At 41.3% G+C, this 21,568-nt stretch overlaps 1 protein-coding gene across 2 annotated transcripts in view; it reads left to right on the forward strand.

The window, feature by feature from the left end:
• The window catches only part of KDM3B (lysine demethylase 3B), a 67,518-nt gene that overhangs the window by 38,939 nt on the left and 7,011 nt on the right, over nucleotides 1-21,568 (forward strand). For both annotated transcript variants that reach the window (XM_012748977.3, XM_020282383.2), the window contains 10 exons: nucleotides 456-608; nucleotides 11,068-11,175; nucleotides 12,119-12,246; nucleotides 13,925-14,201; nucleotides 14,931-15,187; nucleotides 17,946-18,212; nucleotides 19,298-19,469; nucleotides 19,865-19,955; nucleotides 20,096-20,226; nucleotides 21,217-21,336. In XM_012748977.3, coding sequence (XP_012604431.1) covers nucleotides 456-608; nucleotides 11,068-11,175; nucleotides 12,119-12,246; nucleotides 13,925-14,201; nucleotides 14,931-15,187; nucleotides 17,946-18,212; nucleotides 19,298-19,469; nucleotides 19,865-19,955; nucleotides 20,096-20,226; nucleotides 21,217-21,336 — 1,704 coding nt within the window. The remainder of the gene's footprint in view (nucleotides 1-455; nucleotides 609-11,067; nucleotides 11,176-12,118; nucleotides 12,247-13,924; nucleotides 14,202-14,930; nucleotides 15,188-17,945; nucleotides 18,213-19,297; nucleotides 19,470-19,864; nucleotides 19,956-20,095; nucleotides 20,227-21,216; nucleotides 21,337-21,568) is intronic.

Here is a 21,568-nt window from a genome sequence, read left to right on the forward strand (position 1 = left end):
GCCACGTTTCATACCTAGAACCCAGATTATTCAGACATTTATAATATTTCCATGTCTATGAGTTACTGTACTCTATTTCTAGACTCAGGGAAATTATACTATGAAATTATGCTCTCAAATTGAAGAGAAGACTCCTCTTACTTCAAGCTCCCCAAACTGGACATTTTTTAGTAACTTAAGTGAAAACATATGGCATTAATTCCTTACTGAAACTAGGTTATATCCTGGTGTTACCATAAGCCTTTGAAATATCATAATTAAGTTGTACAGTTCATAAATACTAGAAATTCCTTGTTTTTTGTTTCTCTTAAAATTATAGGAATACAACTTGATGAATCTTTGAGTTGTGTTGCTAGACACAGTGCCTTGAGTGTAGGGATTAGTGAATCCGGGGTATTTTGCTATTTATTGGTTAGGGTAGTCAATGCCAACAGTATTCCTCTTCTTTCTCCCAGAGAAAGTGGCATGGAAGCGAGCTGTGCGTGGCGTACGAGAGATGTGTGATGTATGTGAAACAACTCTCTTCAACATCCACTGGGTTTGTCGCAAATGTGGATTTGGGGTCTGCCTTGACTGTTACCGGCTCCGGAAAAGCCGTCCACGCAGTGGTAAGCGAATATTTCCCCATGCAGTTCTAAAGGTAGTCTGTAGGTGTGTGTCAGTGGAGTTATGGAACTTGAAAATTGAGGCAAGAATGAGCTTGTGCCCCTCTTTATCTGCCTAGCTTCATTCATCTTTGTTGTAAGACCTTAAAGTTGCCAATACTCAACCTAATTGATAAGGCTAAAACAAGCCGAGAAGGATTATTCCTAATCTTCCTTTGTTTTTGTTTTTTAATAGCATCTTTATTGAGATATAATTTACATGCCATAAACTGACCCTGTAAAGTGTACATTTCAGTGCTTTCATTCACAAAATTGTGCAACCAACACCATGATCTAATTCTATTTTTATTACCCACCACCACCAAAAAAGCCTTATACCCATTAGCAGTCACTCTGTTCCTCCTTCTCCCTAGCAACCTCTAATCTACTTTTTGTCTCTAGATCTCCCCATCCTGGACATGTCATAAAAATGGAATCATACAATATTTGGCTGTCTGTGACTGGTCTTTTTTACTTACCATAATATTTTAAAGTCTTATCCATGTTATTGCACATATCAAGAATTTATTCCTTTATATTGCCAACTAATATTCTATTGTAAGGATATAATAACGTTTATCCATTCATTAGTTGATGGACATTCGGGTTGTCTCCACTTTTGTCTATTACAAATACTGCCACTGTGAACATTTATATATAGGTTTTGTGTGGACATATGTTTGCAGTTCTCTTGGGTGTATACCTGGGAGTGGAATTGCTGGATCATATTACAGTTCTATGTTTAACCTTTTGGAACTGTCAAACTGTATTTTATTTATTTTTTTTTTGGGGGGGGGACAGTCTCACTCTGTCACCAGGCCAGTTCATGGCGTCAACCTAGCTTACAGGAACCTCAGACTCCTGGACTCAAATGATCCTCTTGCCTCACCCTCTCGAGTAGCTGTGACTATAGGCATGCACCACCATACTTGGCTAATTTTTACTATTTTTAGTAGAGACAAGGACTCATTCTTATTCAGGCTGGTCTCAAACTCCTGAGATCAAGCGATTCTCCTGCCTTGGCCTCCCAGAGTGTTAGGATTACAGGCATGAGCCACCACACCCAGGCAAACTGTATTTTGAAGTAATTGCACCATTTTACAGTCCCAGCAGCAATGTATGAGGGAATTTTCCCCATTCTTGTCAACACTTGTTATTGTATTTTTGTTATAGCTATCATAGTGAATGTGAAGTAGCATCTCATTGTATGGTTTTGATTTGCATTTTCCTGATGACTAATGATATTGAGTATCATTTCATTTGCTTATTGGTCATTTATTTCTTTTCTGCGGAGAAATATCTATTAAATTTCTTGCATCCTTTGCTTCTTGCTTTATCCTATTATATACCAGGAATCCTCCTTGCTCCTTAACCTCCTCATTCTTTCCTCTTCAGAGATACAGTATAACCATTATAATAGTGGATTGGAATTTAAGCTACTGAGATTCGAAACCTACTTCCACATTTTATTATACCAACTGTGGTATCTTGGGCTAGTTACTTAACCCTCTCAAGCCTCAGTTTTCTTATCAATAAAACAGCGATATCAGAGGCCAGCTGTGGTGGCTCACACCTGTATTTCTAGCACTTTGGGAGGCCAAGGAAGGAGAATCACTTGAGCCCAGGGGTTTGAAGTTGCAGTGAACTATGATGAGGCCACTGCACTACGGCCTGGATGACAGAATAAGATCCTGTCTCCTAAAAAAAAAAAATGATGTCAGTACTTGTTGCTTCATAATGTTATGGTTATTAAATGAGATGTAGATGTATGTTAAGTGATTATAATAGGACCTGACACACACTAGGTACTCCATGAATATTAGATGTTAGAGTCTTCTACTCCTGCCCATGAAAGATTAACTACTACAGGAATTGCCCTCCTGCCATCAACAATGAGAAAACTGGATAAAATATATGAAACCACAGTTTTAGACATTGGACATGTCAGCAACATGGCACTATGATCCCTGAGAGAAGGGGAAAACAAGGTGATTCCTATAATTCCCCTGGCTTACTGCCTTGGGGCAGTTTCTAGGCACTAGCGCAAGAAAAGGAAACTAAAGTAAAAATTGGCAGCCCCACTGACTAGAGGTGGAGATCAAAGTCAGAACGTGAGGCAAAGTGCTAAAGAGGTAGAACTACAAAGAGAGAGAACATCAGAGATTTACAGAGAGATCCCCTCAGTTTTTTGCCTATTTAGTGATCTGCACATATATAAAATGAAACTCCTCAAGGTCCAAGAAAGAACCATGAGAAAGCAATTGAATAATTCACAGAACTTACAATTTGTATTCCCACCAGCCAAAGTGAAGAGATAATAGAGTCCAGAAGGGTCAAACTGTTCTGGAGCTGCCATAGCAAAGTGTAAAGCAAACCTCAGAAGAATCAAACAGATCTGCAAGTTACCTACCAGTGTGCCACATTAAAACAGAAATACTCTTTAACCACTTCGGTACCAGTGTCGACTATAGTGGATAGACACAAATGAACGCACACAGCCGAGAGTCAGCTTTAGCTGACAGCCGTGATATGACTTTTTAAATTTTTCATTTGTCAAAATAAAATTGTGAACATTTAAATATAATGTAATGGCTGGGTGTGGTGGCTTGCTAGCACTCTGGGTGGTCAAGGCGGGCAGATTGCTCAAGGTCAGGAGTTTGAAATCAGCCTGAGCAAGAGCGAGACCCGTCTCTACTATAAATAGAAAGAAATTAATTGGCCAACTAATATATATGTAGAAAAAAAATTAGCCAGGCATGGTGGCGCATGCCTGTAGTCCCAGCCACTTGGGAGGCTGAGGCAGGAGGATTGCTTGAGCCCAGGAGTTTGAGGTTGCTATGACGTAGGCTGACGCCACGGCACTCACTCTAGCCTGGGCAAGAAAGTGAGACTCTGTCTCAAAAAAAATAAAATAAAATAAAAAAAAGTAATAAAAACATACATGTATATGTTACCTATTCTGATTTACATTACAAGTAAAGTTGCCTGTAAATTAAACAAGCTTTCAGTGCTTTAAAGCTTTCCTTATCACCCAAGAGCAATGCACCCATCATCAATGCACAGCACAGACTATCATGCGGACTATGAGTGCCGGCTATGGGCAAGGTTTTGCAGCCAGTGAGTGCCGTGCTGAAGTGGGTAAAGGATTGCAACAAAGTCTAGCACTCAGAAACATAAAAGTCCCAAAGCTCTGCGTTCCATCAATAATTATCAAGTGTGGGTCAAGCACAGTGACTCATGTCTGTAATCCCAATACTTTGGGAGGCTAAGGCAGGAGGACCATTAAGGCTAGGAGTTAAAGACCAGCCTGGGCAACATAGCAAGACCCTGTCTCTAAAAAAAATTTTTTTTAATTATCCAGGTATGGTGGTGTGTGCCTGTAGTCCTAGCTACTCTGGAGGCTGAGGTGGGAGGATCACTTGAGACCAGGAATTCAAGGTTACAATAATATGATCGGGCCACTGCATTCCAGCCTGAGCGAGAGAGCGAGACCCTGTCTCTTAAAAAAAAAAATTATCAGGTATGCAAAAAAGCAGGAGAATATTACCAATAAGCTGGGGGGTGGGAATCAATCAATAGAAACAAACCCCCAAATTACAATGATAATGGAATTAGTAGAAAAGAACCTTAAAGTAGCTATTATAAATCTTATAAATATGCTTGAGGACATAAAGAAAAATATGAACTTGAGAAAAATAAAAGATATATAAGAGGCCCAAATGAAACTTCTAGAAATGAAAAATATCTCAAATATTTATTAATATACTGTATGGGATTAATAGTAGATTAGACACCACAGAAGAGGAAAAAAAACAGTGAATTTGGGGACATAGCAATAAAAGTGATCTAAAACAAAGCATAGAAAAAAAAGACATAATTTATAAATTGAAGAGTGCCTTATAGAGCTGCAGGAAATTTCAGGTAGGCTACCGAACATATCATTGGAGTTTTAGAAAGTGAAAGACTAGGAGGGTAGAGACAGAAAAAATATTTAAACAAATCCACAAATATTCCAAATTTGATGAAAACTATAACCACAAAACCAACAATAAACCCCAAACAGAAGAAACATTAAGAAAACCACACCAAAGTACATTTTGTGCAGAGTAACAAAGATAAGAATGACAACAAACTAGTCAGAAACCTTATAGGCCAGAAGACAATAGAATGACCTCTTAAAGTGCTAAGAACAAAACTATTAAACTAAAATTTGTACTCAATGAAAATAACTTTTAAAAATAAGAGCAAAATAGTTTTGCAGTTCAAGAAAATCTGATAGAATTCATAACCAGCATATCCATGCTATAATAGAGTTAAAGGCAAATGAAAAATATATGATATGGAAATTTTTTTTTTTTTTTTTGAGACAGAGTCTCACTTTTGTTGCCGAGGCTAGAGTGAGTGCCGTGGCGTCAGCCTAGCTCACAGCAACCTCAAACTCCTGGGCTCAAGCGATCCTCCTGCCTCAGGCTCCCAAGTAGCTGGGACTACAGGCATGTGCCACCATGCCCGGCTAATTTTTTGTATATATATTTTTAGTTGGTCAATTAATTTCTTTCTATTTTTTTAGTAGAGACGGGGTCTCGCTCAGGATGGTTTCGAACTCCCAACCTCGAGCAATCCGCCCGCCTCGGCCTCCCAGAGTGCTAGGATTACAGGCGTGAGCCACCGCGCCCGGCCTTTTTTTTTTTTTTTTGAGACAGAGTCTCGCTTTGTTGCCCAGGCTAGAGTGAGTGCTGTGGCGTCAGCCTAGCTCACAGCAACCTCAAACTCCTGGGCTCAAGCAATCCTCCTGCCTCAGCCTCCCGAGTAGCTGGGACTACATACAGGCATGCGCCACTATGTGCAGCTAATTTTTTGTATATATTTTTAGTTGGCCAATTAATTTCTTTCCATTTATAGTAGAGACGGGGTCTCGCTCTTGCTCAGGCTGGTTTTGAACTCCTGACCTCGAGCAATCCGCCCACCTCGGCCTCCCAGAGTGCTAGGATTATAGGCGTGAGCCACCGCGCCCGGCCTATGATATGGAAATTTTAATTTACATAAGAGAATTAAGAACATCATACATGGTAAATATAGGAGCAAATATAAAAAATATTTTCTCTTTTTTTTTTGAGACAGAGTCTCGTTTTGTTGCCCAGGCTAGAGTGAGTGCCGTGGCATCAGCCTAGCTCACAGCAACCTCAAATTCCTGGGCTCAAGCAATCCTACTGCCTCAGCCTCCCAAGTGGCTGGGACTACAGGCATGCGACACCATGCCCGGCTAATTTTTTTTAATATATATATTAGTTGGCCAATTAATTTCTTTCTAATTTTATAGTAGAGACGGGGTCTCGCTCTTGCTCAGGCTGGTTTCGAACTGCTGACCTCAAGCAATCTGCCTGCCTCGGCCTCCCAGAGTGCTAGGATTACAGGCGTGAGCCACTGCACCTGGCCATTTTCTCATTTTTAATCTTTTTAAGAGAGAATTGTTTAAAGCAAAAATAGTAATAGTACATTACAAGATTTATAATATGTATAAAATTAAAATGTATAATAACAGTAGCACAAAGGAAAGGAGGAAGAAATGGAAGTATAGTTTTGGAAGGGTCTTACATCGTATGTAAAGTGGTATAATATGTGAAAATAGGCTGTGATAAGTTAAAGATTAATACTGCATACCCTATCGCAAGCACTAAAAAATAGATAACAGCTAATAAGCCAAAAGTGGAGACAAAATCATATCGTGAAAATATTCAAGTAATTCAAAAGAAAGGAGGAGAAATGAAAGCAAAAAGAGATGGGAAAAATAGAAAACAACTCTAATGCTATCTATAAGAAACCTTCCTTTCTTCCTCCCTTACTTCTTCTTTCCCTCCTTCCTTTGTAGTCTTGCTATTATATGTTGCCCAGGCTGGACTCAAACTCCTGGGCTCAAGTGATCCTGCTGCCCCAGCCTCCTGTGTAGCTGGGACTACAGACACATGCCACCATGTCTGGCTTAAGAAAACTATGGGTTTTTTTTCTTTCTTTCTTTCTTTTTTTTTGTGAGACAGGGTCTTGCTCTGTTGCCCAGACTACAGCGCAGTGGTGTCATCATAATTCACTGTAACCTCAAATTCCTGGGTTTATAGGATCCTCCTGCCTTAGCCTCCTGAGTAGCTGGGACTACAGGCACACACCACCACACCTGGCTAACTTTCTATTTTTTTTTTTGTAGCAGTTGTATCTCACTATGTTGCTCAGGTCTCCAACTCCTGGCCTCAAGCGATCCTCCCACCTCCATCTCCCAAAGTGCTAGCATTAGAGGTATGATACCCCATACCTGGCCAAGAAACCTACTTTAAATATGAAGACACAGATTGGTTAAAAGTAAAAAGATGAAAAATGATATACCATGGCTAACACTATTCCAAAGAAGGCTGGAGGAACTATATTGATATCAGATAAGGCAGATTTCAGAGGAAAGAATATTAATAGATATAAGGTAGAATATAGACTATTTCATAATAATGGAGTCATTTACTCAACAGTGAATAACAACCCTAAATATTTGTGCACATAATAGCAGAGCTTTAAAGCATATGAAGTAAATCTATTAAGATTCAAAGGACAAAAAGAAACATCCACAATTATAATGGGAGGTTTTAACACTTTATCTCAATAAAAGAATAAGTAGACAGAAAAACAATAAAGATGTAGAAGACTTAACACCATCTATCAACTTGACCTAATTGACATTTATAGAGCATTCCATCCAACAGCAGCAGAATGCACACTTTTGTGTATGCACATGGAACGTTTACATATAGACTATATTCTGGGTCATAAAATAAATCTCAATAAATTTAAGGTATGTTTTCTGACCACAAAAGAATTAAATTAGAAATCATTAACAGAAAGATATCTGGGAAATTCCAGATACTTGGAAATTAAACAGCACACTTCAAAATATCTCATAGATCAAAGAAGAAATGACAAGAGAAAAAGTTTTGAAATGAATGAAAATAAAAACACAACATTAGCCCGGCGCGGTGGCTCACGCCTGTAATCCTAGCACTCTGGGAGGCCGAGGCAGGCAGATTACTCGAGATCAGGAGTTCGAAACAAGCCTGAGCAAGAGCGAGACCCCGTCTCTACTATAAATAGAAAGAAATTAATTGCCAACTAATATATATAGAAAAAATTAGCCAGGCATGGTGGCGTATGCCTGTAGTCCCAACTACTCGGGAGGCTGAGGCAGGAGGATTGCTTAAGTCCAGGAGATTGAGGTTGCTGTGAGCTAGGCTGACGCCACAGAACTCACTCTAGCCTGGGCAACAAAGTGAGACTCTGTCTCAAAAAAAAAAAACAACATTTGTAGTATGCAGCTAAAGCAGTGCTTAGAGGGTAATTTATAGCACTGAACACTTATATTAGGAAAGAAGAAATGTCTCAAAACAGCTAAGCTTCTGCCTAAAGAAACCAGAAAATAACGAAAATATGTAGTTTGCCAATATTAAGAATGAGAAAGGCCAGGCACTGTGGCTCACGCCTGTAATCCTAGCACTCTGGGAGGCCGAGGCAGGTGGATCATTTGAGGTCAGGAGTTCGAGACCAGCTTGAGCAAGAGCAAGACCCCATCTCTATCAAAAATAGAAAGAAATTAACTGGACAACTAAAAATATATAGAAAAAATTATCCAGGCATGGTGGCATATGCCTGTAGGCCCAGCTACTTGGGAGGCTGAGGCAGAAGAATTGCCTGAGCCCAGGAGTTTGAGGTTGCTGTGAGCTAGGCTGATGCCACGGTACTCAGCCCAGGTAACAGAGTGAGACTCTGACTCAAAAAAAAAAAAATAAATAAATAAATAAATGAAGAGATGATAATAAAGAAAATTACAGCCCAAAAAGAATAATACATTATGGTAAAATGGGATTTATTCCATTAATGAAAGGTTGGTTTAACACTTGAAAATCAATCAATGCATTCTAACATATTAATAGGCTAAAAACTAACACATGATTAACCCTAGAAATAGCAGCAAAAAATCACTTGTCTAAATTCTCAACAGATTAGATTATGCATTCTCAGTGGGGGTGGAAATTGGTTCTTGCTGGCAAGGGAATGTCTGAAACGTTAAAATGGTTTATTTCTTTTTGGAGGGTCACTGTATGTAAACAGATATATAGTATATCTGGTTTTAAAATTTCCTGGGTGCTGGGCGTGGTGACTCACCTGTAATCTTAGCACTCTGGGAGGCCAAGGTGGTAGGATGGCTCAGGGTCTGGAGTTCGAAACCAGCCTGAGCAAGAGTGAGACCCACCTCTACTAAAAATAATAGAAATTAATTGCCCAACTAAAAATATATAGAAAAAATTAGCCGGGCATGATGGTGCATGCCTGTAGTCCCAGCTACTCAGGAGGCTGAGGCAGTAATATCACTTGAGCCCAGAAGTTTGAGGTTGCTGTGAGCTAGGCTGATGCCATAGCACTCTAGCCCAGGCAACAGGGTGAGACTCTGACTCAAGAAAAAACTAAATAAAGAGAGATATACCATACTTATGGATCAGAAGATTGAATACTAAGATGTCAGTTCTTCTAAATTGATCTGCAATTAAAAGCAATTCCAAATCAAAGTATCAGTAGGCTATTGTATAGAAATTGACAAGATCTAAAATTTATGTGAAATGCTAATAACCTAGAATAACCAAACCAATTTTGAACCAAAACAGTTATCAGAGTTGGAATGCTCATACTACTACATCTCAAGACCTAACATAAAGCTACAATTAGCCTGTGCTCAGTAGCTCACACTTATAATCCTAGAATTCTTGTAGGTTGAGACGGTAGGATCACTTGAGGTCAGGAGTTCGAGACCAGCCTAAGTGAGATTGAGACCCCATCTCTACTAAAAATTGAAAAAAATTAGCCATGCACAGTGGTGGTGCATGTCTGTAGTCCCAGCTACTCGGTAGTCTGAGGCAGTAGGATCACTTGAGCCCAGGAGTTTGAGGTTGCTGTGAGCTAGGCTGACACCACAGCACTCTAGCCTGGGCAACAGAGTGAGACTCTGTCTCTAAAAAAATAAAATGGGCAAAAGGTTTGAACAGATATTTCATCAAAAAAGATAGATCATGGCCGGGCGCTGTGGCTCACGCCTGTAATCCTAGCTCTTGGGAGGCCGAGGCGGGCGGATTGCTCAAGGTCAGGAGTTCAAAACCAGCCTGAGCAAGAGCGAGACCCCGTCTCTACTATAAATAGAAAGAAATTAATTGGCCAACTAATATATATATAGAAAAAATTAGCAGGGCATGGTGGCTCATGCCTGTAGTCCCAGCTATTCGGGAGGTTGAGGCAGGAGGATTGCTTGAGCCCAGGAGTTTGAGGTTGCTGTGAGCTAGGCTGACGCCACGGCACTCACTCTAGCCTAGGCAAGAAAGCGAGACTCTGTCTCAAAAAAAAAAAAAAAAGAAAAAGGAGTTCGAAACCAGCCTGAGCAAGAGCGAGACCCCATCTCTACTATAAATAGAAAGAAATTAATTGGCCAACTAATATATATATAAAATTAGCCGGGCATGGTGGTGCATGCCTGTAGTCCCAGCTACTTGGGAGGCTGAGGCAGCAGAATCGCTTGAGCCCAGGAGTTTGAGGTTGCTGTGAGCTAGGCTGACGCCATGGCATTCAATCTAGCCTGGGTAACAAAGTGAGACTCTGTCTCAAAAAAAAAAAAAAAAAAAGATCAACGAAAAAAATAATCACCGGAGCTAGCACAGTTCATGCCTATAACCGCAGGCATGGGAGGCTGAGGCAGGAGAATTACTTGAGGCCAGGAGTTTGAGACCAGACTAGGCAATATATTAATGACAAGACTCTGTCTCTACTGTAAAAAAGTATATATATTATCATTATTCATTAGGAAATGCAAATTAAAACCATAATGAGAAACCATTATGTTGATTAGAATCGCTGAAATTTTAAAAAACTGACAGTACTATGTGTTTTGTAGGAATACAGATTAGTGCCATCACTTTGGAAAGCATTACGTCATTTCTTAGGAAGTTAAAATTTACTGTATGACCTGGCATCCCACTCCTAGGTATTTAGAGAAATGAAAACATGTCCACTCAAAGACTTGTACATGAATGTTTATAGCAGCTTTATTCGTAATAGTAAAAAATTAGAAACAATTCAAATGGCCATCAGCTGATGAATAGATTAACTAATTGTGGTACCTCCATAACCATGGAATACTACTACTTATCTATAAAAAAGGAATGAATTACTGATATCTCAAAAGCGTTCTGCTTAGTGAAAGAAACTCATCACAATTGACTATATTCTATTTCCTTACATTTATATGAAATTCTAAAAAAGCAAAATTTTTTCTGAAACTGCAGCTCACTGAGAGGGATCCAGCTTGTGGCCCATATAAAATAAGGAAAATCATTCATTTCTGTTTCAGAGACAGAGGAAATGGGTGATGAAGAGGTTTTCTCCTGGTTGAAGTGTGCAAAGGGACAGTCCCATGAACCAGAGAATCTCATGCCCACACAGATCATCCCTGGCACAGGTAAAGAAATTCCTGTTTTAGAGTTGATGGAGAAAATGTTTTTAGTTGAGATATTCACATACAATAAAATTTTTTTCCAGCCTCATCTCTACAGATGAGGAGACCTCATCTCTACAGAAAAAAATTTAAAAATTAGCCAGGTGTTGTGGTGCTTACCTGTAGTCCCAGCTACTCAAGAGGCTGAGGCAGAAGGATCCCTTGAGCCCAATGTTTCAAGGCTACAGTAAGCTATGATTGTGGTACAGGACTCCAGGCAGGGTGACAGAGCAAGACCCTGTCTCTTTAGAAAAAAAAAAAAAAAAAAAAAGGCTGGCGAGTTGGCTCACGCCTGTAGTCCTAGCACTCTGGAAGGCCACACTCTGGATGATTACTTGAGCTCAGGAGTTCGAGACCAGCCCCAGCAAGAGCGAGACCCCATCTCTACTATATATAGAAAGAAATTAGCCAAACAACTAAAAATAGAAAAAAAAATTAGCTAGGCACGGTGGCTCACGCCTGTAATCCTAGCACTCTGGGAGGCCCAGGCGGGCGGATTGCTCAAGGTCAGGAGTTCGAAACCAGCCTGAGCAAGAGCGAGACCCCATCTCTACTATAAATAGAAAGAAATTATTGGCCAACTAATATATATAGAAAAAATTAGCTGGGCACAGTGGCGCATACCTGTAGTCCCAGCTACTCGGGAGATTGAGGCAGGAGGATTGCTTGAGCCCAGGAGTTTGAGGTTGCTGTGAGCTAGGCTGACACCACGGCACTCACTCTAGCCTGGGCAACAAAGCGAGTGTCTGTCTCAAATAAAATAAAATAAAAATTAAAAAAAATTGAGGCTAGAAGCCCCTACCTTATTCCAATGTGCTAAGGATTGACAGAGATGCTGTAAAGAAGGTTCTTACATGGCATATACAAGTGCTGCGATGTTAACTATTACTGTTATCTGTTTTCCTAGCTCTTTACAATATTGGAGACATGGTACATGCTGCCCGAGGCAAGTGGGGAATTAAAGCAAACTGCCCTTGTATTAGTCGACAGAATAAATCCGTGTTGAGACCTGCTGTCACCAATGGGATGTCACAGGTAAAATGGTGTGGGTATAACTGAATGAAGCTTAAATTCTTGCTACCAGGAAATGCCCCATTTTCAACTCTGTTGTCTGGAGCTACTGTAAGATTTCTGGGGAATTGAGGTATGGGGAAGCCTTTTAGAGAGAACCTAGAAAAACTTATTCAAGGGATTTCAATTTTTCCCGACTGGTATGGTTTCTCTGCATTCACCTTTAAACCAATTCAGGCTTGGGTGATAAAATAGCACAAAGAGATTGTTTGCATCTTGTCAAGATGTATACCTCAGGCCGGGTGCAGTGGCTCACACCTGTAATCCTAGCTCTCTGGGAGGCCGAGGCGGGCAGATTGCTCGAGGTCAGGAGTTCAAAACCAGCCTGTGCAAGAGCAAGACCCCGTCTCTACTATAAATAGAAAGAAAATAATTGGCCAACTAATATATATAGAAAAAATTAGCTGGGCATGGTGGCGCATGCCTGTAGTCCCAGCTACTTGGGAGGCTGAGGCAGCAGGATTGCTTGAGCCCAGGAGTTTGAGGTTGCTGTGAGCTAGGCTGACGCCATGGCACTCACTCTAGCCTGGGCAACAAAGCGAGACTCTGTCTCAAAAAAAAAAAAAAATAGATGTATACCTCAGAGTTGACAGAAATGTGAAGATTGGCCTGCTCTGTTGGTTCAGAGGCAGTGATTTTCTCATTGCTCTGTCAGGAGCAGAAGCATTCTAGTTTTATAGTAACTATTTTGAATAATCAATTGTTTTTTGGTTTTTGTTTTGTTTTTAAAGCCCATAACCAACTGCTTACATTTCAAGGCCCTTCTAGGAATCCTGCTAACACATGGTTGATGATAAGAGGCACAGGGGTCAATGCTGAGGGATCTGGAGATATTTTCAGTAGTTCACATATAAAGTATGCAAATACTCTAGATAGAGCAAATCATTTGGAAAAATCAGTAATGAAATAATAAACATTTATTGAGTATTTATGTGTGCCATAAATGCCTTTGCATACACTATTTTATTTAATCTTCAGACCTCTTGACCTCTATGAGGTCAAAAATTTTTTTTTTTGAGACAAAGTCTCGCTTTGTTGCCCAGGCTAGAGTGAGTGCCGTGGCATCAGCCTAGCTCCCAGCAACCTCAAACTCCTGGGCTCAAGCAATCCTGCTGCCTCAGGATTAGGCAGTAGCTGGGACTACAGGCATGCGCCACCATGCCTGGCTAATTTTTTCTATATATATTAGTTGGCCAATAATTTCTTTCTATTTATAGTAGAGAAGGGGTCTCGCTCTTGCTCAGGGTGGTTTCGAACTCCTGACCTAGAGCAATCCGCCCGCCTCGTCCTCTCAGAGTGCTAGGATTACAGGCGTGAGCCACCACGCCCAGCCTATGAGGCAAATTTTAATCACCAATTTGTCATTGCAAAAATTGTATCATGAATGCTAAATCTTTATTTTAGATTATAAACCTCAAGTTTTGCTCACTACTCTTCCCACAGACCCAAGCATATTTTCTGGCATGTTGTAGGACTCAATAAATATATATTGAATTAAATGATGGATAAGATAGCAATTTACAGGACAGTTTCAGATTATTCTTCCCAGACCTAGTTAGTGTCTGAAGCCATTAGTAGTTGTGGTGTTTTTTTTCCCCAACCCAAGGACAGAACTCTAACCATGTTGGCCTTCTGTGTTTAGCTTCCTAGCATAAACCCTAGTGCCTCTTCTGGAAACGAAACTACCTTCTCAGGTGGGGGAGGAACTGCAACAGTAACAACTCCAGAGCCTGACCATGTTCCCAAAGCCGACAGCACTGACATCCGATCTGAAGAGCCTCTGAAAGACAGTTCAGCATCAAATAGCAATAGTGAGCAAAAAGCCATTAGACCTCCTTGCCCTGACACGGCCCAACCCTCCTCTGCCCTGCACTGGTTGGCCGATTTAGCAACTCAGAAGGCTAAAGAAGAAACAAAAGGTGAGGTGAACACAAGCCTACCTGTGGTAGAACTCATGAGTTATTCTGGGATTCTTTGAACTCACACATCACCATCCACATTTACGAAACATGCCACTTGCTTTCTCTGGCTGATCACATAAAATGAGGAAATCTCTTTCAACTTCTTTCTAGAAATGGAGCTTTTTAAAAAGCACATGCCTGGGCCCTGACCTAGACCTCCTTACTCAGAATTAATACAAAGTTTTCAAAATGCTTCTCAGATGGTTCTGTTACGTAGCCAGGGTTGAGAGCTGGACTTGGTGCAGTAGTTTTCAATGGGCACAAGAACCCTCTGGAGAATTGTTAAAAATGCAGAGTTGTATACCCCACCCAGAACTATTAAATCAGAATCTCTTGGGGTGAAACCAACAATCTCCGTTTTTAACAAGCACTTCAGGTGATTTCATTACAAGTGTTCTGGAGGCCCATTTGAAGCACTGTCTTAGAAAGTGAGAGAGACAAAAGATGGATGGGAATAAAAGGGTATTTGAAATCCAGATCTGGAAAAGAAAAGAAAAGGTAGGAGAGCTTCTCCTTGGCCTGTATTCATAGCTTGTCAGGCTTCACCCAGACAAACCATACACAGTTTGGGGGGCAGGGGAAAGGAGAGAGTCTTTCCTCCTTCCCACTTGGCTGATTTTTAGGAGTCAGTTGTCTGCGGGGTATTCCTTATCGTGCCTAATGCTGTTCCCGGTTATGTTCTTACAGAAGCAGGGTCCCTGAGGTCGGTGCTCAGTAAAGAGTCTCATTCACCCTTTGGGCTGGACTCGTTCAACTCCACTGCAAAGGTCTCTCCGTTGACTCCAAAGCTTTTTAACAGTCTGTTACTGGGTCCCACTGCCTCCAACAACAAAACCGAAGGCTCTAGCCTTCGAGACCTCCTTCACTCCGGGCCCGGAAAGCTTCCTCAAACCCCCTTGGACACAGGCATACCCTTCCCCCCGGTCTTCTCTACATCCTCAGCAGTAAGTGTCCTCTCTACAACTCTAGCCTTTGCTGCTTTTCCACGAAAGAACCATCAGACACCTGATAACTGTGTTAGAGGGTATATGGTGATTTGTGTTCTCTACATTATCAAGCTGACAAGATCTCTCTTTACATTAAGTTTTGGGAATGTTTGAGATCCTTTTAAGTACTGAACCTTTTTACCATGTTAGGAAGTCATTAAAAATTGAGACCATTGAAATTTTTCAGTCATCAGCAGAAAAGTTACTACCTTGATCACTTGATTTTCTTGGTAATAGCAGACATAAAAATTTTTTTTTTTGCCTAGTCAATACATTTATATTGTATTCTCTTGGATATGTAATAGACGTCTAAAACCTTAAACACATCTAAGACTGAACTGATCTTCTGCCCATAAGCCTGCACCTCCTTAGTTTTTCTCTCTTGGTCAGTGGCATCTCTGTTCTTCCAGTTGCTCATGTCAGAAATCTTGGAATCATTTGGAACACCCCTGTCTTACATTTCATATCTAATTTGTCAGCAAATCCTTTCAATTGGATCTTCAAAATATATCCAGTGTTCACCCATTTCTCATCAGCTCTACTGCTTCCTCTCTGGTCTGAGGCAATATTCTCTCTCATCTGAAGTTTTGCAGTAAATTATTTACAGGTCCCCTTGTTTCTTCACTTTACACTGTATGGTCTATTTTCAACACAGGAGCTAGGGGTGAGCTTTTTGAAATATTAGTCAAATCATGTCACTTCTGCCTAAAATTCTCTAAGGCCTCCTTTTTCTCTCGTAACCTAAGCAGAGTCCTTACAGTGCTTGCAGATGAGCTGAGTCCAAGGCCTGGACTAGGAGGTTCTAGCCTTCTCTGTTCCTCTTCCCCTCACCTCTATGACTTCAGCTGCCACTCTCCCTCTTAGTCTGCTGCAGCCACACCCTCCTTCTTGCCATTCCTTGAACATGGCCAGGCATACTCCCTCTTCAAGGCCTTCGCACTTATTATTTCCTCCACCTAGAATTTCTTTCCCATTTAACCATGTGGCTTCCTTCATCATCAGCTTCCTCTCCTCCCTCCTGAAATGTCACACTCAGGTATCTTTGTACATCACCCTTTTAAAAAATCCATCACACTCTCATCCTCCACACTGTTTTCCCTGTTTTATTTTTTTCATAGCACTTAACTACTATCTGACCTACTATGTTTTATTTTCTGTCTTTTGCTTCTTCTAAAGGCATTTTTACTGTTTTATTCTCCAGTGTATTCCTAGTGCCACAGTGTTGGATCCATGGTCATGTATAGTAAGCATTTATTGAGTGAATGAATTCACAAGGTATAAAATTTAAAAAATACAAAAGGGTTTATAGTGAGAAGTCTCCTTTCCACCCTTATCTCCCAGCCATTCATTTCCCATTCTGGAGGTCACCATTGTTTCTTGAGTGTTAATTCAGCGACATTATCACATGTATATAGTTTTTTCCCTTCCTCTTTTTACACAAATGTTCTACACCTTGCTTTTCTATTTTTTATATTGTGCAAACAAGTAAATAAATACATTTCTCATACTATGTTATGATTAATGGCTGAGATTTGATGAACTATGTGTGGTTGTGCCCTGTACAATTTGAGTTATTTGTTTCTCTTTTGGATAAGTAACTTTAAAAAAAGCAAACAAGGCTAAGTACTGTGGCTCATACCTTTAATCCCAGTGCTTTGGGAGGCCAAGGTGGGAGGATTACTTGAGGCCAGGAGTTCAAGACCAGCTTGGGCAATATAGTAGGACCTCATCTCTACAAAAAATTTTTAAAAATTAGCTGGGCATGGTGGCATGTGCCTGTAGTCCCAGCTACTTGGGAGGCTGAGGTGGGATGATCACTCAATCCCAGGCGTTTGAAGTTGTAGTGAGCTGTGATCATGCCACTGCACTCCTGCACTCTTGCACTCCAGCCTGGGTGACAGAGTGAGACCCTGTCTCCAAAAAAAAAAGCAAACGAAACAATTATTTTGGGCTCTATATTATTTGTACTTGTTCAAACTCCCAGTTCTTTAATTTTCCCAAGGTGTCATATGATTATGCACTTGATGGCAATAGTGATTAGTGATACTTTAGGCATAAAATTATTAAGTTTATAAAAGCTCCCCCACTTTTCAGTTCTGTGATCTTAGGTATGTCACTTTCATCTCTAGGCCTGAGCTTTCCCATCAACTGAAACAGTTGAGAGATTCTCAGTGGTGGGATGTTAGTGAGGGAAGAACTGGAGAGTAGGAGACTGCTTTCAGAACATACTGGTTCCTCTTGGACACTCGGGTACACCCTTTACTGGTGTACTCCCTGGTAGAAAACCACTGCCTTGACAAGTCATTTCATTTGTATTATATCCCCTTGGACATGCTGGCTAGAAAAAATTTAGAGCTCCCAAACCTAAATGATCTTTTTTACTCAGTTACAGCATTTTGTGATTTCTGCAGTCTGTGTGCATATCCTTAGTACAGGGCTGAGTGCCAAAGGTATTTCTTAGGTCTCAAATCTCTTAAAGCAGAAAGGATCTTTCTGTACTTTTCTTTGATAAACATAAGGCAAAAATATGAAGGATAGAAGAATTTAAGATATTGACTTATTAGCTACCCCCCTCCAGTTATAAAAGATATACTAATAACTTTTGTGGAATTAATCAGATAGGTTAGAACCTCTTGTGAATAAACTGAGACAGTTTTGAGAATGCCCTTCTCATGGTGCCTCAGTCAAGCTTACCTGATGGGTTTGTGTCTGGCAGGGAGTGAAGAGCAAGACCAGCCTACCCAACTTCCTTGACCACATCATTGCCTCAGTGGTGGAAAATAAGAAAACCTCAGATGCTTCAAAGCGGGCCTGCAACTTAACTGATACCCAAAAGGAAGTGAAGGAGATGGTGATGGGGTTAAACGTACTAGACCCCCATACTTCTCACTCCTGGCTTTGTGATGGGAGGCTTCTGTGTCTCCATGACCCCAGCAACAAAAACAATTGGAAGATCTTCCGGGAGTGTTGGAAGCAAGGTCAGGTAAGCAAAATTAAGTAGTTCCCAGAAGCCAGCTGTCTGCCTGCCTACCATAGCTACCAGGACACTTCCAGGTGTCTCGGGGAGATCTTTTGCCAGGGATATTTAGACATAGTAAGTTTGTAATAGCCTTGGTACTTTGAGTTGTCTTGGGTTTTTTAAATCATGGAGATTCCTAAAAATACACTGTACGTTCTTTTATTTCTAAGCTCTATAGTTCTGTGTTCTTAACAGGGCAGTTGAAATTCCTGTTAGGTGTTTTTTGGCATTGATGACACCTTTGGTGGAAAATCCTTAAGTGTGACATGAGGTGAGGTGAGGGCGTGGGTGGAAGTAGGTGGCACTTATCTAGGTAAACGTTTTAACGCAGCAGGGTGCGGAGGCTCACGCCTGTAATCCTAGCACTCTGGGAGGCCGAGGTCAGAGAGTCACTTGAGCTCAGGAGTTCAAGACCAGCCTGAGCAAGAGCAAGACCCCATCTCTACTAAAAATAGAAAAATTAGCCAGGCATCATGGTGTGCGCCTGTATCCCACCAACTCGGGAGGCTGAGGTAAGAAGATTGCTTGAATCCAGAAGTTTGGGGTTGCAGTGAGCTATGATGTAACCACTACACTCTACCCAGGGTGACAGAGCAAGACTAGCTGAAGAAAAAAATTTTTTTAAGGCCACAGAAGTTTATGTGATAGTATGACCACACTGCCTGGTTTTTATTCTTTAGCAGGTGCTTGAGGAAGGGGAACCTTATGGAATTGTCTAGTTTTATAGTTTTCAGTGTGAGGGAGTGCTCTCAAAGTTGCATTTGTCAGGTTTTTTTTTTTCCTCTCACCTCAGAACAGTGGTAGATACCAGTGCAACAAATGATTTCTATGGCTTGCCCCCCAGGGTGAGGATCAAATATAAGGTAGTAGAAGTAGCTTCCATTCACTTTAGCTGCCAGATTGAAATCCGTACGTTATAAAACTAGGAAGGAACAATAGAGCTTCATGGAGAAGTGGCCCTTCCCAGGAAACCCTCCTATTCTGTCTATTAGCCCTGAAGCTAAAAGTATTTCTAGTTGGCTCTGATTGGGATATTTTTGTTTCCACAGCCAGTGCTGGTTTCAGGGGTACATAAAAAGCTCAAGTCTGAACTCTGGAAGCCAGAAGCCTTTAGCCAGGAATTTGGAGACCAGGATGTGGATTTGGTGAACTGCAGGAACTGTGCTATAATTTCTGATGTCAAAGTTCGGGATTTTTGGGATGGTTTCGAGATTATATGCAGTAAGTAGCTTTGATATCTAGTTCAGTAATGGCAGACTGGGAAATAAGCATCTGTACACCCATCCCTGCCCCTGGAATAACACATTATATCCTCTTAGCGAAAGGAACATTCTGCCCTGGTGCTGACCAGGTAGCTTGCTTGGCAACACATGGCTCCTGGCACACAACTAGGCTTAAATGTGATACCATGGGGGGTGTAGAGCAATTTCACTCTGAGAAAGGGGGATAGAATCCCTGTGAAATGGGAAAATCTGGCATGTACAAAAGCCTACCTAGTTCATTAGGGGGGTTACAATCTGAAGTAAGAGGTTAGTATCCTAAAACTTTTAGTCGCTGCTGAAAAGTGGACAACACCAACCATGCAGATGTTTGTGGGAGTGCCATCTCTCTTCCAGAGCGACTAAGATCAGAAGATGGGCAGCCAATGGTGCTCAAACTCAAGGACTGGCCTCCTGGAGAAGATTTTCGAGACATGATGCCAACAAGGTTAGTGACCTGCAGTGATACAGTCTTCAGAGACTTGTGCTTGACCGAAGCCATCACAAAGTAATTACAGAAAAGTGAACTTTGTCTCTTTACTTTCTTTACCTATAACAAGCTAAGTCATCTTTCCTGCCTTATTGTAGGTTTGAAGATCTGATGGAGAACCTTCCTCTGCCAGAATATACCAAACGAGATGGCAGACTCAATCTGGCTTCTAGGCTACCCAGCTACTTCGTAAGGCCCGATCTGGGCCCCAAGATGTACAATGCCTATGGTATGAGGGAAGGGGGCCAGAATTGCCTTTTGGGGGACTGTTGTTATTTCACCTATAGAGGGAGGTCTGTGGTCAGGGTCATGTGTAGAGATGATTGAGGATAGGAGGCAGGTGCTGATGGTTAGGCATATGTTTGCTTTTGTCATATTGATTTTTGTAATATCCATATGAGCCCAGTCCATAAACTTGTATGTGTCCAGTAGTGAGAAAGTTTCCTCTCAGAAACTGTACTCAAGGAGACATATTTTCAGTTCTAAGAGACTTGATCAAATGATAGTAAAGAAGGTTGAGTACCATCCTACCTAACCAGCACTTTGTGAAGGCTAGTAATGACCTAAATCACTGTGAAAGCTCAGCTTTATTGGAATGTGCCTAATGCCCATATCTGTTTTGCTTTTCATAGAAAGATCATTTTTGAGAGTGGATCGGTTCCATGACCAAAGCTAATGGATATTGTCAATCAAGCGAGAAATCAGTCTTTTTTTTTTTGAGACAGAGTCTCGCTTTTGTTGCCCAGGCTAGAGTGAGTGCCGTGGCGTCAGCCTAGCTCATAGCAACCTCAAACTCCTGGGCTCAGGCAATCCTCCTGCCTCAGCCTCCTGAGTAGCTGGGACTACAGGCATGCGCCACCATGCCCAGCTAATTTTTTCTATATATATATTAGTTGGCCAATTAATTTCTTTCTATTTACAGTAGAGACGGGGTCTCGCTCTTGCTCAGGCCGGTTTCGAATTCCTGACCTCGAGCAGTCCGCCCGCCTCGGCCTCCCAGAGTGCTCGGATTACAGGCGTGAGCCACCGCGCCCGGCCGGAGAAATCAGTCTTAAACAATATGAAAGAGATGAGAGTGATTTCTTGATAAACAGATATACTTTCCTCTCCCAATGTTACTCACGTCAGAACATCTTTGAGCATGTTCTCAGTTGTAGGATCTCTGTGGCATCTTCAGAATGTTGCCCCTTCACTTTGCATATTTTCCTTTCACCTTTAGGCTTGATAACAGCAGAAGATAGAAGAGTTGGCACAACAAATCTTCACTTAGATGTGTCTGATGCTGTTAATGTGATGGTGTACGTTGGGATCCCCATCGGGGAGGGTGCTCATGATGAAGGTATGATTTCTAGAACCTGCTGCTTTAGCATGGTGAGGTTTGACCTCAGTAGAATTGGGTGCTTTCCTCCTCACACAGGGCCAGTGGCTTTTTCTTACGTTTCTCCCAGACCTGATGCATAGTGGGTGCACAGTGGATGTTGCTAGATGAAGGGAGCTTCTAACAGAAAAGAGTGCTGCTTGTGTGTCTTTATCAGAGCCATTCTCTTTCCGGGAATGCTGCCTTTTCCACT

Source organism: Microcebus murinus, chromosome 21 (genome assembly GCF_040939455.1).
Source record: "Microcebus murinus isolate Inina chromosome 21, M.murinus_Inina_mat1.0, whole genome shotgun sequence".
In the NCBI taxonomy this organism is placed as follows: Eukaryota; Metazoa; Chordata; class Mammalia; order Primates; family Cheirogaleidae; genus Microcebus; species Microcebus murinus.